This window comes from Condylura cristata, unplaced genomic scaffold (assembly GCF_000260355.1).
Source record: "Condylura cristata isolate star-nosed mole 26May11 unplaced genomic scaffold, ConCri1.0 scaffold00019, whole genome shotgun sequence".
NCBI lineage: Eukaryota > Metazoa > Chordata > Mammalia > Eulipotyphla > Talpidae > Condylura > Condylura cristata.
The window spans coordinates 17766285-17789069 of NW_004567120.1; the positions used below are offsets into that span (position 1 = coordinate 17766285).

At 42.0% G+C, this 22785-nt stretch overlaps 1 protein-coding gene across 4 annotated transcripts in view; it reads left to right on the forward strand.

Annotated features, from left to right (window-relative positions):
• Positions 1-22785, forward strand: part of TMEM164 (transmembrane protein 164) — a 145143-nt gene that overhangs the window by 78799 nt on the left and 43559 nt on the right. For 3 of the 4 annotated variants that reach the window (XM_012727216.1, XM_012727214.1, XM_012727213.1), the window contains one exon: positions 4883-4949. The exons of the other annotated variant lie outside the window; for it this stretch is intronic. In XM_012727216.1, coding sequence (XP_012582670.1) covers positions 4890-4949 — 60 coding nt within the window. In that variant the 5' untranslated portion in view covers positions 4883-4889. The remainder of the gene's footprint in view (positions 1-4882; positions 4950-22785) is intronic. 4 annotated transcript variants of the gene reach the window in all.

Here is a 22785-nt window from a genome sequence, read left to right on the forward strand (position 1 = left end):
GCTGAGTAATATTCCATTGTATATATGTACCACATCTTTTTTATCCAGTCATCTACTTTTGGGCATTTGGGCTGCTTCCAAGTTTTTCCAATTGTAAATAAAGCAGCAATAAACATGGGGGTACAAGTATCTTTTTCAATCAGTGTTTTTGTGAAAGACTATGCTACTTTATAGCGCCATCTCCACCACTTTCATTGCTGATGTTGTAAAATTATATCTGAATATAATATGTGTCTCAGAGCATAATCTAATAATTGTTATTTTATGCATCAAATTATATAGAAAACAAAATGTGTAGTTGCCAAGTTATAGTAATATACTAGCTTTTGGCTAGTAATTATTTTTTTAAATAAATGTATTAGATTCTTAAATCATGTAGAAAACACACGGTAGATCAACAAAACTTTTGCTCCAGTAACACTAGCATTTTTAATTGCTCCTGTGTTTACCTTTTACTGAAATCTTTATTTCTTCATGTGAAGAAATAAAGTTACTGTCCTATGTCCTTTTAATTCAAATTTTAAGACTCCTTTTAGCATTTGTATTTTTGCAGGACACATCTAGTAACCAACCTCCTCATTTTTGTTTCTCCAGAAATATCTTAATTTCTCTTTCACTCTGGAAGGACAGTTGCTGAATATAGAATTCTTGGTTGACAGTTCTTTTTCCTTTAGAACTTTGAGTTATCAACCCACTGCCTTCTGGCCTTCAAAATCTCTGCTGAGAAATCTGCTGATAATCTTATTGAGGATCGTTTGTTGTATGATGATTTGCTTCTTTTGCTGCTTTGAAGATTCTTTGACTTTGGCTTTTGACAGTTTGATTATAATGTCTTGATGTGAATCCCTGAGTGCATTTTACTTAGAGCTTGGTGAGCTTCTCACATGCATGTGGATTGCTTGTTAAATTTGTGATGTTTCAGACGTCATTTTTTCAGATAATTTCAGTCCCCCTTGCTCTCTTCCTTCTCGGACCCCTAAAGTGCTTCTTTGTCCTCTTGTAGTGTTGCACACGCTCCTTAGGCCGTTAGGTTCACTTTTGCTCGTTTTATTCTTTCTGCTCCAATGTGGCCATTGGCATTTCCTATTTTCAAGGTTGCTGATTCTTTCTGCTGTGTTTGAATTCCTCTAGTAAATATTTTGCGTCACTTATATTTTTCAGCTTCAGAATTTCTTTCTGGTTTCTCAATATTTACTTTTGCTTTATCAAGATTTCCATTTTCTCTACACCTCAGTTTCTTCATGACTCCTGTATTTTTTTCATTGCTTTTTAAATCAGCTGTTTTAAAGTCTTTGTGTCTGCCATCTGGTTGTTTTTTTGGGAGAGCTGCTGTTGGTTGTTTTTTTTCTCTCCTTGAATGAACCATACTTTGTTAGGTCTTTGAATCCCTTGTGATTGGTTGTTGGTTCTCTTCATGTTGTGGATATCTTGGGTAAAAACTTTAGGTCCTCACAGGTCTTTTTTGAGCCTGTGCTTTTCTTTGGCATGTAGTGATTTCCAGTTTCCTCAGTCTTTACAGGCACTTTTAAATGTCCTTTTTAAAAAAATGTCTGGCTCTCATTCGGGGAAAAAGAAAAATGAATGGGGATAAAATGCATGTTCCACCAAATTCCCTAGAAGTAAAATCAGCTGGAGGAGAAGGACTTTTAGCTGTCTGCTTCTGTCTTTACCTCTTGTGAACAGAAAAAAATTGGAACACAGTTTTTGGGGGGCAAGGTTCTGTTACTCACTGTGGCTCCTCCAAGCTGTGTACAACCTGCTTTGGCATCATGTGTACAGCTTCTTGCCACTATACTGGGTGTTGAAGAACAGGTGGCTGCTGATGAGTTAGGAGCTGAAATTATCCGCAGTCTACTATACAGTCAGTCCTTCAGACATTGCAAGCTTCAGTAGACAACGCGGTTACAAAATAGTTACATTAGGTAGATTCTGCCTGTGTAATTATCTTCTTGGTTTGGGAGACAGAACCCTGGTGCTTCACATTCTGCTGTTTTCTTGGAATTCTCCTATGTGTGTTAACATATATATATATAGATTACTATCATCATGGTCAGGTAAAGAAAGTTCCTCACACTGTCTCTTTAGAGTAACAACCTTCCATATGCCCAAACCGTATCAGCCATTGATCATTTCCAGATTGTGTCCATTAGTAATATAGTTGTTGTGATTGTCTGGGTAATGGCTTTAGTATAAATGTAAGTATTCATCTCAGTAGGGTAAATATCCAGGAGTAGGATTACTAAGTCATATGATACTTTTAAACCTTTTAAAAACTTCATTAGAAACTGCTAAACTCTTCCAAATTTATATTTCCAATAGCAATCTATTACAGATTTTTAATTGCTCCACATTCTCCACAGAATTCTCTATTGTGAATGTTTTTTTTTGTAATTCTAATAAGTGAGCAGCTGTATTTTACTAAGTGCTTTCAGTTTGCATTTCCTTAATATGCAACATCCTTCCATGTGCGCATTTGCTACCCACGACTTACATTCTTTTGCTGAAGTACATGTTCTAACCTATTTTTTAATTAGGTTATTTTCTTATTGTTGAGTGTGAATGTTATTTATATATTCTGGATTAGGTTCTTCATTGGATTTGTTATTTGAAAGTATTTTACCCCATTCTATAGCTTGTCTTCAAAATATATTCAAAGGGCAAAAATTTTAAATTTAGTTTATCATTTTTTTTTAAAGATTTATTTATTTATTCATACAGAACTGGGGTATAGGCCAGAGGCTCAGGGATGGTGAGAGGCTTCACCAGAGACAGAGTGGGGAGCAGAACAGGCAGACTGACGAAGTACACTGCTGAGGGGAGCAGCGGGCGGGCCAGGAGAGGTCTGGCTCGCCATGTGGTCTCCTCCGGGGCAGGCGGCAGGCGGGAATCGAACTCATGCGGAAGTGGCTTCAGATTCTCAGTGCTGTGCTTTAACCCGCTGCGCCACCAGGGAGGGCCTATCATTTTTTTCTTTTATGCATTTTGTTTTTGGTGTCATATTTAAGAAGAATTGGCTTATTAACTAAAGGGTGTGAAATTTTTCTAGTTTTACATTTTCTATTTAAATTTATGATTTAACCTTTTTAAAGGTATAAGGTGTAGGCAAGTGCACTTTCAATTGATCTAATAGCATTCATTAAAAAGGCAATGCTTTTTCATTGAATTGTTTTGCACGCTTGTGAAAAACCAAATGTTTTATCAATATGGGTCAATTTCTGGACTATGCTTTTTCATTGATTTTCATACTCTTTTTGACCAATTTTGCATTGTTTTGATTGGTGAAACTTTATAATAACCCTTAAAGTTAGGTTCTTTGTTTTCTTCCTTTTTGAAATCATTTTAGATATTCTACTTTCTTTGCCCATTTTATATAGATTTTGGAGTAAGTTTAACTATATCTACAAAGTGTGCTGCCGGGGCTTCCATCAGAATTGCATGACTCTAAAGATTATTGCTGAGAATTGACATCTTTCCTATGTTGAGTCTTTCGATCCGTACACAGATTTATGTCATATTTATGAAATTCTTTGATTTCTATTATCAGCATTTTGCAATTCTCAGCACACATTTTTTAACATATTTTCTGTGATTTAGACACAATTATTTAAATTTGGGGGTGAGATATTATAACAGGGTTTAACAAATTTTGGTTTTCAATTATATGTGATTGATATATAGAAATGTTACTTATGCTTGCTGTCAAAAATTAATGAGCGAGTTCAGTAAAGCAGTTAACTAGACACTTGTTGAGAATATGTTAACTGTTCATGCTCAGGGCATCATCGTGGCATTGGTAATCAGTAGCAGCAACAGGAAGCAGACTAGGAAACATGAAAAGTAGCCTTGGGGCTCCTGTATTGTTCCCTTGGGGTCCTTGACTCCTCTTTTAATCTTTTGCACACAAGTGTGAACTCCAAGAGAAAAGCTGAAGTTTTAGGGGGTTTTCTAGGTGTGTGCTGCTTTCACAGACAGGGAATAGGAGAAATTGTGGCAATGCCGGGCTGCTGTGTGAGTATGTGTAAAGGAAGTAGCAACAGAGAAAGACCTAGAGCAAATGAGGTCAAAGGAGAAAGTGGGGATCTAAAGGCACGTTGGCTCAGCAGTGGTTGTGCCTAAATAGCAAATCTGCTTTTCTTCAGGAGGAACACACTTTCATTCTTTGCTTCACCTTAGTAGCAAAGGAACCTTGCCTTGAATGATGGTGGAAATTGCTGAAAAGCCCTCACAAAGAGAATATGACTTAAAAAAGGCTTCTAGTACTTAGTCTAAAAGGATAATAGGAAACAGTACCACTCCCTAAACCTGGAGCTGCCAGCTCTGGCCAACCCACTTCCTGCAGCAGTCCCTGAAGGCATTCGTAGGAAAGTTGGGGAACACAATTTGTAAAACCCTATAGATGGTTCCCTAGGTTACACTAACCTTTTTATGCCCATGGCTCTGTTTGAAGAAAGGGATTGGCCATGGTTGTATACATTGCAGTCGTGTTACAGCAGATAGGTCTTTACTGTCATAACAGAACACTTGGTCCTTGAAGTCCCCTTCTCTAAGTCTGCCTGAGCTGCAGCAGTTGAAGCCCTTGATTGGGACTGACTGACTGTTTAGGGAGCACGCAGCTCATTATGTAACGAAGTGTTGTAACCAGAGCTCTCAGGAAGTGTTCAGGGGATTTGGAGGCAGTGGCAGTGCTTTTCAGAACATTTCAGATAATACAAAACATGCTGCTTTCAATTTATTATGTGTGTGTGCCAATGCCAGTGCCATTTTGCACAGGGAACCACCTGTTTACATGCTCTCCCATATGGCATGGCGTAACTTGACCCATTTTTGTATTCCAGTGCATCAGAATCGGATTGTGACCTGCTCTTTATTTTTTCCTCTCTAGGCTACAGATGCACATGTTGAATGGCGCTCTTCTGGCCCTACTGTTTCCTGTGGTAAATACCCGCCTGGTAAGTCAGTCCTTTCAGGGAAATGACAGCAGCAATGAAACAGTGTTTGCTCACATCTTCATTATTCAGTGCTTCTCCTCATCCTCAGTTCATGTGCCTGTGTGAGTCTTAAAATACCTTTTTTTCAATGTTGAGGCTTAACTCAGTCCTGCTCTGATGCAGGGGAGACTGCTGGTAGTGGGAGTAATTTTTGGCAGTCTGGAGTTTATCTCAGAACCAGCACAAATCAAAATACCTGCAGAATTCCTGGAGAAGTTTGGTGGAGCAAATGGTGGGGGGGAGGGAGAGGAGCCCAGCCTACAGTCCTAGACAGTACTCCAGGTATTCTAGGGGATTCTAGCGTATTCTGTGTTGGTCCTGAATAATATTCTGCAGAGCCTCAAAGCCTGTCTGCTTCACGAAGGGGCTGCCCGGGCAAAATGAGGTTCCTTCCCAATTCACGCAAAATGAGGGGACAGCCGGGGCCTTGTCCTCCAGCATGGGTACATGGCAAGTCAGTTGGGTGATAAGCCAGCCTAGAAGGAAACAGGATCAACAAGGCTGAGATGGCAGGGCCTGGTATTCTGACTCCCACATGTGGAGCAGTGGAGGGATTAGTCAGGGAGGAAAGTTTAGGGAAGGAAACCAGCTGTACACTCCTTCCGACTGCTTTCTGTTTTCATGACTGAAATTTGGTTCCTATATTAATACCATAGTTTAAATCTCTGATTATCCTTCTTCTTTAGATAGCATTTTATAGTGTTGTAGGGTCTTTTCAATAAAGTTGTGTGAGGTAGGTAGGGGAAGTATTAAGACCTCTTTCTACAGAGAAAGACACTGAAGTTCAAGGAGTCATATAATGCTAAGTGGTAGAGTTAGGACGGGGTGAGGGAGCTCTGGACTCTACAACCACAGCTACACTTTACTCTCAGGATGGAGTTACTCCTTCCTACAAATAGTCATGTAAATCCTTATGATTGTTACACTTCTCTAGATGCAGGTTATACATCAATAGAATTGAAGAGAAAAATATTAATCTGAGGCAGTATTGATGAAGCCTCACTTTGCTCTTGGCTCACCAAGGGGTACCACAAACATACACACAGACCGCCCCCCACACACACACACTCATGAGCAAACAAATAAAAAAACACTGTCCTGGCCCTCCCTGGTGGCGCAGCAGGCTAAAGCAAAGCACAAGGAAGCTTAAGTCACTTCCGCATGGGTTCGATCCCCGCCTGCCCCAGAGGTGACCACATGGCATGGCAGACCTCTCCTGACCCGCCCGCTGCTCCGCTCAGCAGTGTACTTCGTCGATCTGCCTGTTCTGTTCCCCACTCTCTGGTGAAGCCTCTCGCTGCCCCCGAGCCTCTGGCCTGTACCCGAGTTCTGTGTGCACAAATAAATAAATCTTTAAAAACAAAACAAAACAAAACACTGTCCTCCTTAGAGTGTGAATTCTTGATCTGGGATGCAGGCTTGGCACAGTGTGTTAAAAGGCACCTTCCAATGTAGAGCAGCAGTTGAGAACCACCAATTTTGTGCAGTACTTCTGACAAAGTCTGCAGAGATCACCTGAAGGAATGGGTAAAAAATCAGGCTTTCTGGACTCCATCCTTAGTTCTGACTGAGAGGGTCTGGGTGATGCCAGGAAATGAACTCTTATAACAACTTTCCACATGAAGCCAATTGCAGGGTTCCTCAGATCACTCTTGAGTCAGGGTCCCATGAGGTCATGCTTCAAAGCCATTCGCAGAGTGCAGAACTTAAAGTATGGTCTGAGGACCAGCATCTCACTGGTGCTGCTTGCTAGAAGTGAGAATCCGGGCTCATTTGTATACCTGAAGGTGGTTAGATGGTGGGTAATGACGCTTTCATTGCATCTGCATTTCTACTCTATCTTCATGGGCTGCTGCTGTGCTCTAGCCCCTTAACATCCACCATGGCAGAGATGGTAGCTGCCACTTCATGGCTGCCATGGACCAATTTCATTAATCCTCTAATAAACAGAGAGATGGTAGTTCTCACCAAGGTCAGGGTACCAGCAGGGTTGTGTTCTCTGCTGCATTGCTTGGCTTGCAGGCAACTGCCAGCCCCTTGGAACGTGGTCTTCTCTGCCTGCACACATCCCTGGTGTGTCTGTGTTTGTCTAAACCTCTGCTTCTCAAGGACTATACAGTCAGATTGGATTAGAGCCCATCCCAATGGGTTCCTTTTTAGTTTATCGCCTTGTTAAATGTCCTTTTCAAATATAGCCACATTCTGAAGTGCTAGGGGTTAGGGTTTCAGCACAGTGGTTTTTGAGGAACCTAGTTATGCCCACAGGAGCGTACTACTCTAAACAGAAATCTCTCTGTTTATTAGAGGATTAATGAAATTGGTCCATGGCAGCCATGAAGTGGCAGCTACCATCTCTGCCATGGTGGATGTTAAGGGGCTAGAGCACAGCAGCAGCCCATGAAGATAGAGTAGAAATGCAGATGCAATGAAAGCGTCATTACCCACCATCTAACCACCTTCAGGTATACAAATGAGCCCGGATTCTCACTTCTAGCAAGCAGCACCAGTGAGATGCTGGTCCTCAGACCATACTTTAAGTTCTGCACTCTGCGAATGGCTTTGAAGCATGACCTCATGGGACCCTGACTCAAGAGTGATCTGAGGAACCCTGCAATTGGCTTCATGTGGAAAGTTGTTATAAGAGTTCATTTCCTGGCATCATGTCTCTCTTGCTCCCTCTTCTCCCTCCCCTCTCCTTTTGCCTTCCCCTTTTCCCCTTCCCTCTTCACCCCTCCTTTCTTTTTCCCCACTTCTTTCCCTCTTTCATTGCAGATTTGTCATTATAGTTCTTATAAAACTCAATATTTGCAAATAAATGCCACACTACAGACAACCAGCTTGTCAAGAATGTTTAAATACATCTTATACTACATCAAGAATGTTTAAATACATCTGAAACTATTTAGACAAATTCTTTATTTTTTTCCAAAGATTTATTTATTTATGCATACAGAACTGGTGTACAGGCCAGAGATGTAGGATGTGAAAGGATTCACCAGAGACAGAGTGGGGAGCAGAACAAGGAAATGAACTGAAGCACACGGCTGAGGGGAGCAGTGGGGCAGGTCAGGAGAGGTCTGTGTGCCATGTGGGTCACCTCCTAGCCGGGGGTTGAACTTGTGCTTCAGTGGCTGTGATAGCTTCATAGTGCTGCACTTTTAAAACTCGTTGTACCACCAGGGTGGGCCCTGTACAAGCTTTTTATTAACTAGCTGTTCAAATCACTCTAGTGAATAATCTTGGCATTCTTTTTTGAAAATGAAGCCAAGAAAAGCTCATGGTGTGGGCAAGGTTCATCTGCATGTGTCTTGGCCACCAACTTTGATCTGGTTGTTAGAATGGTTGGGACCCTTTTTGAACTCCCTCTGACTTTCAGGACCTTTGATTAGTAGCCCCTTGGTTGAGTTCAAATGGCCTTCAAATGAGACCCAGGAAGGTAGGCAACTCTTAAACCTGATGATCCAATTAGGCAGGAAGACAGCTTTTGACTTCTCTTTTGTCCTTCCTCCCTTTCTTGGCCTTTTATCTTTCTAATCCCTTTTTTCCTCATTAGAGATAATGAGGAAGCAAAGAAGATAAAATGAAATAATTAGTATGTGTTCCATTAACAGACATATGTACATTCACATACATAAAGACAGAGGGAGCTGGAGGAAGTTGCCACCTTCAGCTAAAGGATGTGGGGTCACCAGTGAATTTCTGTGTTCTGTCCTGAGATGCATTGGTATGGGATTCAGAGACCAGCTAGAGATTGCCCAAGTCTCTGTTTTCCCTGGTTCTTCATCTTAGAAGCTGGCACCTTCAAAGAAGGAATGAGTATTCCAGTGGTCTCTATTGCAAGCAAGTGCTTGCTGCTGCCTGGATTCCAGAGAAGGCTACGTTCTGACTTCAGATAAAGGGGCTAAAAGTGATTTCTCTTTTGCTTCTTGGAGGAAAACTGCATCATGGACTTACTGATGATTAGATAAGTCAGGAACTGAAAGCTTATCTGGTGTAATCTACCAGAGGAAGGGGGCTTAGGAGGATATAATGACTTGCTTAAGGAGGCAAGGTGAGTGCCCCTTAATTCAGACTTCAGAACTCTTTATTGTTCTGTGACTGAAATTCAGGACAGATTTGAATGCTAATTTGTCAAGAAGCTGGAGTACTTCTTTTCCCCGCTTTGCCCCTCCATCTAAAAGCCTTCCTTGAGTTGCTCCTGTCGCAGCTCCGCAGTGCCACCATGACTTGGATCAACAGACGTGTTGCCTAGTGTGCGAGCTCTTTAGTATAAGTGGCCAGTGACATTTTGGCCTGATGATGATGCTGGGTTCCGTATCTGTATCTGTGACCTTGAAGAGAACATCATCCAAGAAAAATCACCTCAGGGAAGTGAAAGGCAAGAGGTGGGAGCTACGTAAGGTGCTCAGGAAATTGACTGCACATTGGATTTCCAGGTACATCTCTCACCTTGGGAGGCTGGAGATCTGGCACCCCGGCATGAAACCTTGGGCCCAGATTCCCCATCATCCCCATGAGAGTTTCTTCTGAATGCACAGTGTCCTGAGCAAGGGGATTAGAAACAGAAACTTAAGATACTCTGTTAGCTCTCTTCCCAGACATTCTCAAGTCTGGTCTGTATTTGTGTTTTTCTGTCTTCTATTAGAATAATAAGAAGAATAATAATGATTCTTTTCATCAAGCTCCTTTATTCTTCAAGTGATACGCATTTCATTATCTCATTATCAAAATTGCCCATTATGTTGTATTCTTGTTGATCCTAGTAGTTGGTTCCTTTCCCCTCCTTTGCCAGCCCTCCTTTTTTGCCCAGTTCTTTTTCTCTATTAGAGTATTCTTTTGAATGTTTCTAAGTCTCAGACTAAGTGGAAGAGGTTAGTACAGATTTTTGCATTGGACATTTACCTACTGTACACAAACCTTAACTCGATGTTTTTGGAATGCAACTTTGTACCTTGCAGCCTTGTATACTTCTTGGGAAACTTTGCTGTCATTGGTGCAAGTAGGCTTGAGAATCTTGCTCTTTGCTAACTGGCACTTTGAAATGTGCTAATTGACCTAGAAAAGTTATTTCTGTGGCTGGCAAATTGAGCTATTTAAAAAAGTTATAGTTTGGATTTTGGACCTGAACTAGGGACAGAATGTCCTTTTGCTTTTCTGGAAGTATTTAAAATACAAAAAGCTTAGTTTCAAAAGAGGCTTTAGCTTTCTGAAGAATTGATTTGGGTGAAATTGTGCCTCAACTTTCTACAAAGGCCAGTGTGTTTCTGATCAGATGGGTACAAAGTGTGTGTATGTGGAGGATATTGAGAAAAGTGAGGGCCCTGGTTCAATGCATTTCTATGAAACTCTGTATCTGAGAATGTCTTGCTGCCTTTCTTTTAAAATTAAACTTTGAGAATCTTCCATCCTCTGTGCTTCCAGCTTAATCAACCATACCAGCTGATTTAGATTTTCATTGAGCACTTTTCTGAGTAAAATATTGTTCTATATTCTGCTCTATTCTGCCTGGGATGCAAAAGGAGTCAGGCCCAAGAAACTTGAAGTTTAGGTAGAAAGATAAAGTATAAACATCTGAGAAGTTATGGCAGTATTAGATCCCTGAGAAAGGAAAATCACAAAGCAATCCAGACATAACTGCTAAATTGCAGTTGCTCTGAGTTCTAAGAAATGGCAAGAGAATTAATATTTGCATATACAAGGAAATTTATGATGTTATTTAATTCTCAAGACAACCCTCTTTTCATGTGCGGAAAGTGAGGTTAAATGACAGCTCAAAGTTACCTGTGAGTGATAAAGCTAAACCTGTGCACGCTTTGTACTTTCAACACACTACTTCCTGGAGAGATCATGGGGTTAACTGGTTCAGAAAGACTTCATGAATAAATAAAGCCTGGGCTGAGGCTTGAAGGTTGATTAGAATGAGCAGGCAGGTTGCAGAAGAAGAAGGCAGGGCACCTGAGGGAATGCTGCGGAGGGAGGCAACCATTTGGTCACCGCTGAGATTCTGACTAGCAGCAGAAGAGTCAGGAATTCCACTTGTCCATACAGGCGTTGCCACGTCTATGCCAAAGTGCCTGAAGATACGCTGTGACGCTGCCTCAGTCCCATCTTTCACCCCTTAAGGTGTGTAGGTACTGTGTGTATTTCTTCTCTTTTTCACCTCTGCTGAAAAGTTGCCTTATAGGTGGATGCCCAGCAGAACAGCATTCACAAATAGGTTATTCTGGCATGGCTAAGAGAACTTGGCCAAGTTATCAAACCTCTGTGGGCCTCTGTTATCTCATCTATGAAATGGAGGTGAGAGTAGCTCCTGCCACATAGAGCTGCTCTGATGATTTGGTTAGCATGTGTGAAGAGCCTGGCATGACACCTAGCACACAGGAAGTCCTTAGTCAACATTAGCTGTTACTTAGTGGTTATTTACCTCAAACCTTGTGAGGTGCTTATTAGAGTCTCCATTTTACAGATCGAGTCTTAAATGATGGGTGTGGTGTGATAACATAAATCTGTGGAGGTGTGAACCTGCACCCCTAAGACATATAGTGTTGAAAATCAGTGTTACCTCAATAACCATAATTTTTGAAAAGTTTCATTAAAAAGAAAAATACACATGGAGGCTCAGAAAGTTTAAGTAGCTTGCATGGTCAAAGAGGAATTGTTTGAATGAGCATGAGAACTTTTGACTATCTGTTACCAAAAGTCATGGTCTTCTTTCCTCCTCTTCCCTAACTATTTATATTGATTTTCAAGTATTGGGACCACTCAGTTCTCTCTGCTCAATTTCCATTAGAGATTCAGAGAATTGATTATATTTTTATTGGCAAAAAATGTACACATTTATTGAAAAGCCGCTCAGAGGAGTTTAACAAGAAAATTAATCATCTTACCCCACCACCTTTCAATTTTATACCCCCTGGGGCTAAGTTTTGTTTCTTTATGACATTTTTCTTTTGCTCATAAAGGCAAATAGAGATTTTCATACTTCGTGGGTTTGGTTTAATGGGGTTTAGGTTTCCTACATAATTGACATGAGACTGCAATCTTTATTCCAGTGTTTTTTTCCTATTGATTCAGAATAGCTAATCAGTATTCTCTGGGTATGGGTATAAGTCACGCTTTCCTAATAACTACTTAGCACTCCATAGTTTGGTTCAACTTTATGCTCAGCCCATCTGCCGGCTTCCACACTCTACTGTAACTACTCTCTCTAGCAAGGGTAGTGTCTGGTGGGGTCTGTCCCCTGCAGGGTCTTGTACCTAGCATGGAGTTATCCACATATAGAATAAATGAATTGCTCAGCCATCTCCAGTCTCTGTATTTTCAGAGACATTTCAGGGATCCTATTGCACATGTCTTGAAATCTTGGGTGTGTGGGCAGAGGGATGATAGATGATATTTTGCCCAGATAAATTCTTTCACAAAATTTAATATAACTTTATATTGAATATTATATAGTAAACTTTATAATGTAAAGTTGCCTTGAGAGTTAGTTCTCTTTTATTTTTATCAGAGTAACATTGGCTTACGACATTGTATATGATTTAGAGGTGCAATCTCACCCCTTTCTGGTTTATGTTAACACACCACCCCCACCGCCAAGGCACCCAGAATTCACCATAGTCGATAGTGTGTCCCATTCCCCTCCCCCATAGCCACAACTCTACAGTCGGATATCTAGGGTTTGTTATTGGTTTGGTCATATCTGACCCTTTGTTTTATTTATATTCCACATATGAATATGTTTGAATACTTCTAAAAAAATCCTTAAAATAATATTTTCCTGATTACCACAAAAGGCTTATCTACTGTTGAAAATGTGTGAAATACAGAAAACCATAAAGATAAAAATCAGCACCAGTACAAAAGTGGTTATTTCTCAGTACATTAGAAGGTAAAAAGATGAGGCTTTTACACCTTGATCTTTACAGATACATATATAAATGTTTTCTTTACAAACATAGCATGTTTTAATGCAAAACAATAGCAAATACAGATAAACACTAGAATAAGACCTAAAACATTGCACAGAAACAACTATTAACATTATTTGCTGCACATTCACATCTTCATTATCTCTGGGTAGACGGTAGACAACACTAGGACAGAAGGCTTTGCTTTAGAAAATATAATGTTAGAGTGTTGGAACCTGGCATAACATTCAGGGTTAGCGCAGGGTGCTGGTCAAAGGCACTGGCCTGTCCATGGTTTTGTGGCTGCTCCTCTGTCTCCACACATGTGATCTGGGCAAATTACCTAGCTTCTGTGAGCTCATTTTCCCATCTGCAGCATGGTGCTCGCATGAGCAGAGAAGAGATAATGTTTGATAAGCCCTTAGCCCAGTGCCTGGGACCTAGTAAATCCGTCACACGTGCCAGTGGCTGCAGTGGCGGGCACTACTTCTGTTCCTAGTATTTCCTTACAAATGGACAGGGCTTCCTATGGATACATCCTTTTTGCTCTTGGACTTCAGAGTTTTGACCCCAGCTCCCTGAGCTGTTGGGTGCCTGTGATGTGAAGGGACCTTTGTTTCTCAGTGGGCCTTGCTGAGTGAGATTAAAATTCCCTGGCAGACTTTTTTCACATCAAGTTTCAATGCCTTTGTTTTGGCATGTGTTTCCTAGACAGCCTGTTTGATTAGGCCACTGACCAGCTCTCTACTCCCTCCTGACAGGTGAATTTGGCCTGTTTTTCCTTCCATTTGAACAGAATGCGCAGAACGTTGGGTTGCCTTGGAGTAGCAACAGCAGAGAGTGCAGGGCTGACCTTTTTGCCTCCAGAGCCAGCCTCTTCCCTTTCTTTCCCTTCTAAACAGGTTAGAAGGAACAGCACAGGTAGTTGTAAGCACTGCTTCTCTCCTCACCTGAGCCACTTCCCCCAAGTGGTGTCTCTCCAGTCAAAACCTTATCTAGTAGTTTTACTCTGTCCAAAAGGCAGAGTGGTTCTCAGCAAGATTTGAATCACCAGAGCTAATTTCAAAACATACCCATTTTTAGAGAGCACCCAAAGCCTTTCGAGCATGTAGCCAGGGCAGCTGAGAACTCTCTTCCAGTTAAGTCCTGCCTGGGGCACTAGGCAAGCTAATATCCCCTCATTGAGCATGTGCTCTCCAACTTGTCAGCTAGGATTGGTAATACTTTCTCTCTACCTCACAGATAGGTTTTGAACAAAAGATAGGATACTTCAGAACACTGAAGAATAAAGTGTGGTTGAGATATAATTTACATATCATGGATGCATCCTCTGAAAGCGTACTGTTCAGTGGTTTCTAGTATATTCAGTGTTGTGCAGCCATCGCAACGATTTAACATGAGGATATTTTCATTTTCTCCAAAACACGGTCTGTACCCATGAGCAGTATCTCTCTGTTCTCTCTTTCTAAACCCAGGCACCCACTAATTTACTTTCTTTCAATATGGATTTGCCTGTCTGGGCATTTCATATTAATGCCGTGTGTGACCTTTTCCTGGCCTATTTCACATATTCATAAATTTTTCAAGTTTATCCATGTACCATCTTGTGTAATAGTACTTTGTTCCTGTTTGTGGCTGAATAATATTCCTCTGTGTGACATGCTACATTCTTTCATCAATGGACATTTAGGTGATTTCTACCTTTTGGCTATTGTGAATAATGCTGCTATGCATATCTGCTCATGTAAAAGTAGTGAATATATGCTTTGAGTAGATACCAAGAAGTGGAATTTCTGGGTCATACGAAAATTCCATGTTTAACCTTTGAAGCAGTTGCCAGAATTGCTTTCCAAAATGGATCTACCATGTTGTATTCTTACCAGCAATCAAGAGTTCTAATTTCTTTGTACCCTTAACAACATTTTTTATTGTGTTTCTTTTTTTGATATAACCATGCTAGTGGTATAATTATGTAGTTTGGAGTTGCATTTTCTGATGACTGATAATAGTGAAAACCTTTTCATGTACTTACTGGTCACTTGCATGTCTCTGGGGAAATGTCTTAAAACTCTGTCCTAGCTTTTCTTTGAATTCAGTTGTAAGAGTTAGCATGTATTCTGTAGACTAAATGCTTATCAGATCTATTATTTGAAATATTTCCTCCCAGTCTATGAGTTATGTTCACCTTTTGTTGGTTGTGTCCTTTGAAGCACAAAATCTTTTAGCTTTGTTGAAGTCTAATCACTATTTCTTTTGGTGCCTTTTGTTTTTGGTATCATAGCTAAGTCAAGCTCATGTTGCCTAGTCAAGCTCATGAAGTTTTACGAATGTGTTTTCTTCTAAGAGTTTCATAGGGTTAGGTTCATATAGATACATGATCAGTTTTGAGTTAACTTATAGATATAGTGTGGGGAAGGGTTCCAACATTCTTTTTGCATGTGGTTATCTGGTTGTCCCAGCACCTTTTGTTGAAGAGTGAAATGTAAATCATAACAGTTATACTGAGGAAGAAATAAACTGAAGCACAAAGAGGCTGAGTAATCTTCCAATGGCACTCAGACAGTGAGTGGCAGAGTTGCAAATTAAAACCCAGATTTCTATTTCCAGTCTCTTTCCACTATACCAACCCACCTTCCAAACTGTACCCTTAATCCTTGCAGTGCAAAGCTCAGCTCACAGGTTAGCAGAATTGGTCTCCCCTGGGATGTTGTTAGAAATTTAAAATCTTCAGCCTTGTCCCAGACCTACATATTGAGAGCCTGGATTTTAACAAGATCTCTTGGGGGTTGGTGTGCACATGGATGTTTGAAAGGCTTAGAAAGAAAGATTGAGAGAAAATAAAACAAGCACTATATAGTATGAAATGGAGTAAAGGCAACTCAGTAACACTGTGCAGCTATTTATTATAATGTTTTTTTACATTATTCCTCATTTTTATACACTATATGCTTTATCATCTTGGGTATAATCCCTGTGAAGTTCCCACCACCAGTTCACCCGTGCACCATCACCATAGTCCCTTGTGGTCTTCCTATCCCTCTTTTGATCCTACTCCCTCCTCCCCCACTGTTTTATAGTTGCCTATTGATTTTCATTTTCACTTTATTATTATAATTACTTTGTCCCCCCTGTCCCTTATTTGGATCCATTACATTCCTCCTATAAGTGAAACTATCTGATCTTTTTCTTTCTGCCTTATTTCACTGAGCATCCAGCTCCATCCATGTTTCTGTGAAGGGCATGTGTTTATCTTTTTGATTGCTGAGTAATATTCCATTGTGTATATGTACAGCACAACTTCTGGATCCAGTCATCTGTTTTTGGGCATATAGGTTGTTTCCATAGCTTGCTATTGTAAATAGTGCTACAGTAAACAAAGGAGTGCGGGTATCCTTTTTGAATCAGTGTTTTTGTGTCCTTTGCAGATCTTGTTTTGCCACTGTTCCTCCTTGTGACTGTAGCAACCCTGACAAAGTAGAGGTCCTTCCTAGTCAGGCATTCAGCTATTGTAAATGAGGTGTAAACTATAGGGCTTGACAAAAGTTAAGATATTTTGTACTTTTCTGCTTTAAGTTATATTACAATAAAAAGAAAGTTAAAAATAAAAGTTAGAGGGCCCTCCCCGGTGGTGCAGTGGGTTAAAGCACAGCACTAAGAGGCTAAAGCCACTTCGGCATGAGTTCAATCCCTGCCCCGGGGGTGACCCACATGGCATGGCAGACCTCTCCTGACATGCCCACTGCTCCCCTCAGCAGTGTGCTTTGTCAGTCAGCCTGTTCTGCTCCCCACTCTGTCCCTAGTGAATTCTCACCACCCCTGCACCTCTGGCCTATACCCTAGTTCTGTATGCATAAATAAATAGTTTAAAAAAATAAAAGTTAGAACATGAACTCCACTACAAATGAGCTTTATAACCCATAGGACATTTAAATAAGTGGGGTTTCCCAACCTGAGGTTGAATAGCTATTTTAATCTTTGGGAAGGGGCAAAGGTAATGTTCCAAGAGTTGTAGATTTATTACCTACCCATTCAGAGCAGCCTCTAGTCAAACAGGAATGCTGCATGAAGCACGTGGTTTCTGGCCACTTGGAAAAGGACCAGGACCCAACACAGACTTCCAGAAAGAATTATTGTAAAATCTCCATATTTATTTTGAATGGAATTACTCAGATGTTAATTAGAGAAACCTAGTTTGTGTCTGGATTTTGTAAGTCATTTGCCCAATTGCTCATGACAAGATAGAGAACTATGGACTTGATAATAGACACTGAAATTAACTGGCTTCATTTTATTGAACTCATGTAAAGGGTTGATGGCAACTTAGATGAAAGCACAAATGATTGAAGTTTCAGATTTGTTTGTGCCCTAAAGCTAGGAAGGAAGACTGTGTTGCATGACAATTTCAATATTCCAGAATCTCCTGAAAGATAGCTCTGAGGATTGGAAATTAAATTTCATAAAAGTTTTGGTAAAATTCAAATAGTTGAATTAAATCAACTAGAAGCTAAACTCTAGAGCTCTGGGAAGCCTTAGAAATCCATGTAAAGACACCATGTCTTAATGCATCCTGTGCTTTTGTGCTTTTCACAAACTATGGGTATGGCCGCCACATATCAAGCAGGTCTGTCCATACCATTTTTTAAAAAAAATATTTATTTATGCTTACAGAACTGGGGTACAGGCCAGAGGCATGGTGTGTGACAGGATTCACCAGAGACAGAGTGGGGAACAGCACTGGGAGATTGAAAAAGCACGCTGCTGAGGGGAGCAGCAGGCATGCCAGGAGAGGTCTGTCACACCATGTGGGTCAGCTCCCTAGCCAGGGAGATTGAACTTGTGCAGCAGTGGCTTCAAAGAGCTTCATAATGTGGTCCTTTAACCTGTTGCACCACCAGGGAGAGGCCATATACCATTTTTTTTTAAAGATTTATTTATTTATTTATTTGTACAGAACTGGGGTACAGGCCAGAGATGCGGAGGGTGAGAGAATTCACCAGAGACAGAGTGGGGAGCAGAACAGGCAGATCGACAAAGTACACTGCTGAGGGGAGCAGCGGGCGGGTCAGGAGAGGTCTGCCACGCCATGTGGTCACCTCCGGGGCAGGCGGGAATCGAACTCATGCGGAAGTGGCTTTAGCTTCTTAGTGCAGTGCTTTAACCCGCAGAGCCACCAGGGAGGGCCTATACCATTTTTTTTTTAAAGATTTATTTGTTTATTCATACAGAACTGGGGTACAGGCCAGAGGCTCAGGGGTGGTGAGAGACTTCACCAGAGACAGAGTGGGGAGCAGAACAGGCAGATTGACAAAGTACACTGCTGAGGGGAGCAGCGGGCGGGTCAGGAGAGGTCTGCTGCGCCATGTGGTCACCTCCGGGGCAGGTGGGGATCGAACTCATGCGGAAGTGGCTTTAGCTTCTCAGTGCTGTGCTTTAACCCGCTGCACCACCAGGGAGGGCCCATTTTTTTTTTTTTTTAAGGAGCATGGGTTTACTTAATTTTTCATTTTCAGTTAAAGTATGTCCATTGTTGTTTTAAACATAATCTTTTGGCATACTTTAGACTACAATACAGGGTACACACAACTTACATACACTGGGAAAAAACATGCGACTAATTTTACTTCGACATTCACCTTATTGTGACAGTCTAGAAACAAATTTGCTTGTCTCTCAGGTGTGCTTCTCATCTGGCAATGTCATTTCTCAGTGATACCTAGCCCAGAGAGGGGGAATGAGTAGCCTGAAATCCTATAGCCAGTGAGTGGCATCTCTAGGACCGGCACTCAGATCACTCTCAGACCAGTCCCCTTGCCTGTTGGATAAATACTAAATGGAATGCCCCATTTTGGGGCTGGGGCTTCCCACACCATACAATTCCATGATACCGGAAGGATATCCTACAATTGAGCTTAATTCTGACACTATCTGCCTTGAGAGAAGTGTGAGATCACACAGGTTAAGCCCAACCAGACTGCTTGCCCCTCACATACCAATTACAAGTCTAGGCGTTAACTTCTAAGATCTAAATTGGAGGTTCTCTAGCCCTCTATCCCCCCCACCCCCAGAGTTTGATTGATTTGCTAGATCAGCTTAACAGAACTCAGAGAAACATTTATTTTCACTTACCGGTGTATTAGAAAGGGCATTATAAAGAATACAGATGAATAGCCAGATGAAGAGATACATAAGGCACGGTCCAGAAGGCCCCTAACTTAGGAACCCCCATCCCATGAACTAGGGTCAGTGAGTGTGGTTCATGTCTTTCCCTTTTATTACTTTCTGGTGAGCAGCCCCGTTCTGAACCAATCTGTTGGCCCCGTCCTAACTTACTGTGATCGTTATAGTGTGGGTTGTGGCATGTTCAAAAGTGGGCCCTGATGACTAGCAAAACACACTCTTATCACTCAAAAATGTTAAGACTTTTTAGGAGTTTTGAGCTCAGAATGGGGATGAACACTGAATGTGTCTTATTTTGTCAAAATAACAGCTACCCCAAACTGTGGTAGCTGTTGTTGTTCAGAAGAAACTAACTGGTTCAGTAAAACTACCTAATTTGATTCCATTTCAATCCTGGATATACTGGGAGTGAGTGGGGTGGGAATTGGTTCCAGTAAACACCCCCCCATCTCCATGGATAGAAAATTGAAAATATGTTAAAAAACAGAAGAAAGTATTTGAATAGATCCATTACCCAGTTTCAACAATTCATCTTATAGCCTCTGTGTTTTTTTCTTTTTTAAGTCTATATACCTTATTCTTATTCAAACTGGCATCCCTGTCTCAACCAAACACTTTTTCCTGGATGATTGTGAAGATATTGTGTAATTTTAGCTTTAAATATTTCATCAGGGTCCTCCCTGGTTGCACAACAGGTTAGGACACAGCATTACAAGCTAGCCGCAGCTACTTCAGCATGAGTTCAATCCCCGCCGGGGAGGTGATCCACATGGCACGGCAGACCTCTCCTAACCTGCCCGCTCCCCTCAGCACTGTACTTTGTCAGTCTGCCTGTTCTGTTCCACCCCTGCACCTCTGGCCTGTACCCTAGTTTTGTGCCCATAAATATTTAAAAAAATATATCTCATCATATCTACAATAATTAACAATAATTCCAGTCAGCAGAGCACAGGCTAGGCTATTCCAACCACATCAAGTTCTAGTCTTGCTTCTACAAAAATCAGTTGCTCTTCTTCAGCGTGTTACATACTATGACACAGGAATGTTCATTATAATTTTGAAATCTTCAGTAAGACAATGCATATAAAGTGCTTACCACAGTGCCTAACACTGTGCTCAAAAAAGATTAGCTGGGCTGTTTTTAATAATACTATAATAAAAATATTTGAGTTGCTATTATGGTGCCTTTACGAATGGTTTTGACTTAGAATCAGGAGGCAGAAGGGGAGCCCAGAAAAGGGATGGGGGTAGAGGGGTGGAACAGAAAATAACGAAAATAAAAGCAAAGCAATTTTCAAATGACTCAAAAAACAAGGCATCCCTGGTATAGACTGGGAAGTGGAACTAGAACTGATAGGGTCTTGTCATTTTCCGCCACTTGTGCAGTTTATTCACCCCGAGCTTCCTTCCTGCTCACTGTGCAGGAATGCGTCCAAGCACGCACTGTGTAATAGCCCCCTCCTTCCCGGAAAGACTGGAGTGCTAGGGATGGGCCTTGCCCCTGCTAGGACAGGCTCTGGGCGGGGAGGGGTGCTACAAGCCCAGGGGGTGCGGGGTCCTCAGAGTGCTTGCTCGAGGCAGGAAGCCACAGCTCGCTGGGTGGGCATGGGCTTAAAGCTCCACCTGGTGGGGACTGGTCCAAGCAGCCAGGACTGAGTCTGGGCTTTAGGTCCAGAGGCACAAGGCCACTCTGCCTTGTCCTTAAGAGACGTTACTCTCCTCTGGGATGGCCTTGCTCTCTGCTGCCTGTTCCAGGAATCAGCTGAAAGCTTTTTAATAAAAATGGAACCCAAAGGAGGAATGATAAGGTATCTGATTTTAACCCAACATGAGAGAACACCAGATGTTTCATTCTGTCTGAAAGTTCGAGGGAGGAAAAGCAATTAGCAGCTGCTACTGATTTAGCAACAGACACCTGCTAAATGAAAATCTGTAAAAAATGGCCAGGCTTGGCACCCGAAGTGGTACGCTGCTTCTCAGGCGTTTCTGGGAATTGTAAATTATGTTGGCCCAAAATAGGCAGGGATGGGGTGGGGGCTAGAGCTGAACTTGTCCATACAGATCAGGAGTGTGTTTTTCCTATAATGATAGCAAATTAAAAGCAGTAATTTGGTGGGTGGATGGAGGGGAAGGAAAGAGAATGAATCTTCTGTTTATTCCCTGCTTCTGGCCTGACTGCAGGCTGACCTTTTGGGGACCATCCCATAGGGGCAGAGCTGGGGCTGACAGAGGGTGGTGGGATCCCCACTGACCCAGACCACATCTCAGCTTCCACCAAGGGCAGCAAGTCAGGAAGCAGGAGCAACTGCCCACTCCAGACTCACAGCTGCTCCTGCCCTGGGGAGATTCTACACAGTTGGCGCTAAGAGCCATATGGACATGGGCTGCTGAGGCTGAGCTTTGCTTTGGGTGGGAAAAGGCTTATCCATTGCTTTCTGCTTTCCAGAATTCTCTCCCAAGTCTGCATTAACTATCTCTCTGAATCTCCATCTTCTTGAGGCCTGCAATGAAACATAAATAATGGAAACAAGTAATTCATAAAGGGGCAGTGTGTGTGTGTGTGTGTGTGTGTGTGTGTGTGTGTGTGTCCCGTGGGAGGACCCACAGTTCTTTGTGGCGTGTGCTTATGATAGGACTGATAAGCTAGAAGGCTGGTTTGTCTTTGGTGTTCAGCTGGGCAACACCCATTTGTGCCTCCTGTCACATTCACTGTATGTAACTGCTGTTTCTCAGTCTTCAGACTAGACCAGAGGTTAGTAGCAACTTGGGCCAAGGGAATGGGTCCTGTTCTGTGTTTCCTCTCAAGTGGAGGGATGGTGGATATTCCATGGAGCAGGAACCAGATGTTGCTGCTGGCACATGCGTGACCAGAGCTGTCTTGAGAAAATACCGCTGGGACTTTGTCTTGGCCAGGTGTTTCAGTGTAGTGAAGGACTAAATTCCTAGTTCTAATGTTGAAAGCAAAAGGAGATTCTTTTTCCTTTGTCTGAGTAGACCCTTCAGAGACAATTGTCATTGCAGAAATATTTGAATTTCACTTCCTCTGCCTCCAGTGCAAGTGCAGGGGGTGGGGAAAGGAGCAGTAACTCAAGGGTAAAGGGAGAACTGGGATCACCACTGTGCAGCCAAAATTGGGGGAATGCACCTTTTCTGGTTTCGGGAGAGAGAGCTTTCCTATTAATTAGTCCCAATAACTAGAAAACCAACACACAAAATGGATGCCGGGACAGCAGGGTTCCTGTCTACATTGCGGCCTACCAGGTATACTCCTGGGTCTCATTAGAGCAGTCAGGCATCCCAGGGCTGAGCCCCTGGTGCTGGAGTCACACACTCATCTGCCAGATGTATGCTTCTAAGAACACTCTGCACTGTCAATAATGTAAACCAGCTTGTATGTGAACCTCAGTTGGTTCCTTTTCTTAGAACCTAAGCCCTACATGCCTCCAACAACTGGAGGAATAGTCTGGTGACCCAACAGAGGCTGTCCCATCCCTATACAGCATTTTCTTAGTGGCCCAGAGACTTTACATGAGGGGTTGTTTTTCCAGGGTCCTGTGAATGAAGCAGGGAGGGATGGAGTCTCCATTCATCCCAAACTCCAGCACACACAGAAAAGCCTGCTTCTTGGCGCAGGTCACTTGGATTGCTGCCACCGTTTGGTGCAAGTGGTTAACTCCACATTGGCACATCTTGCCCTTTTTTTTTTTTTT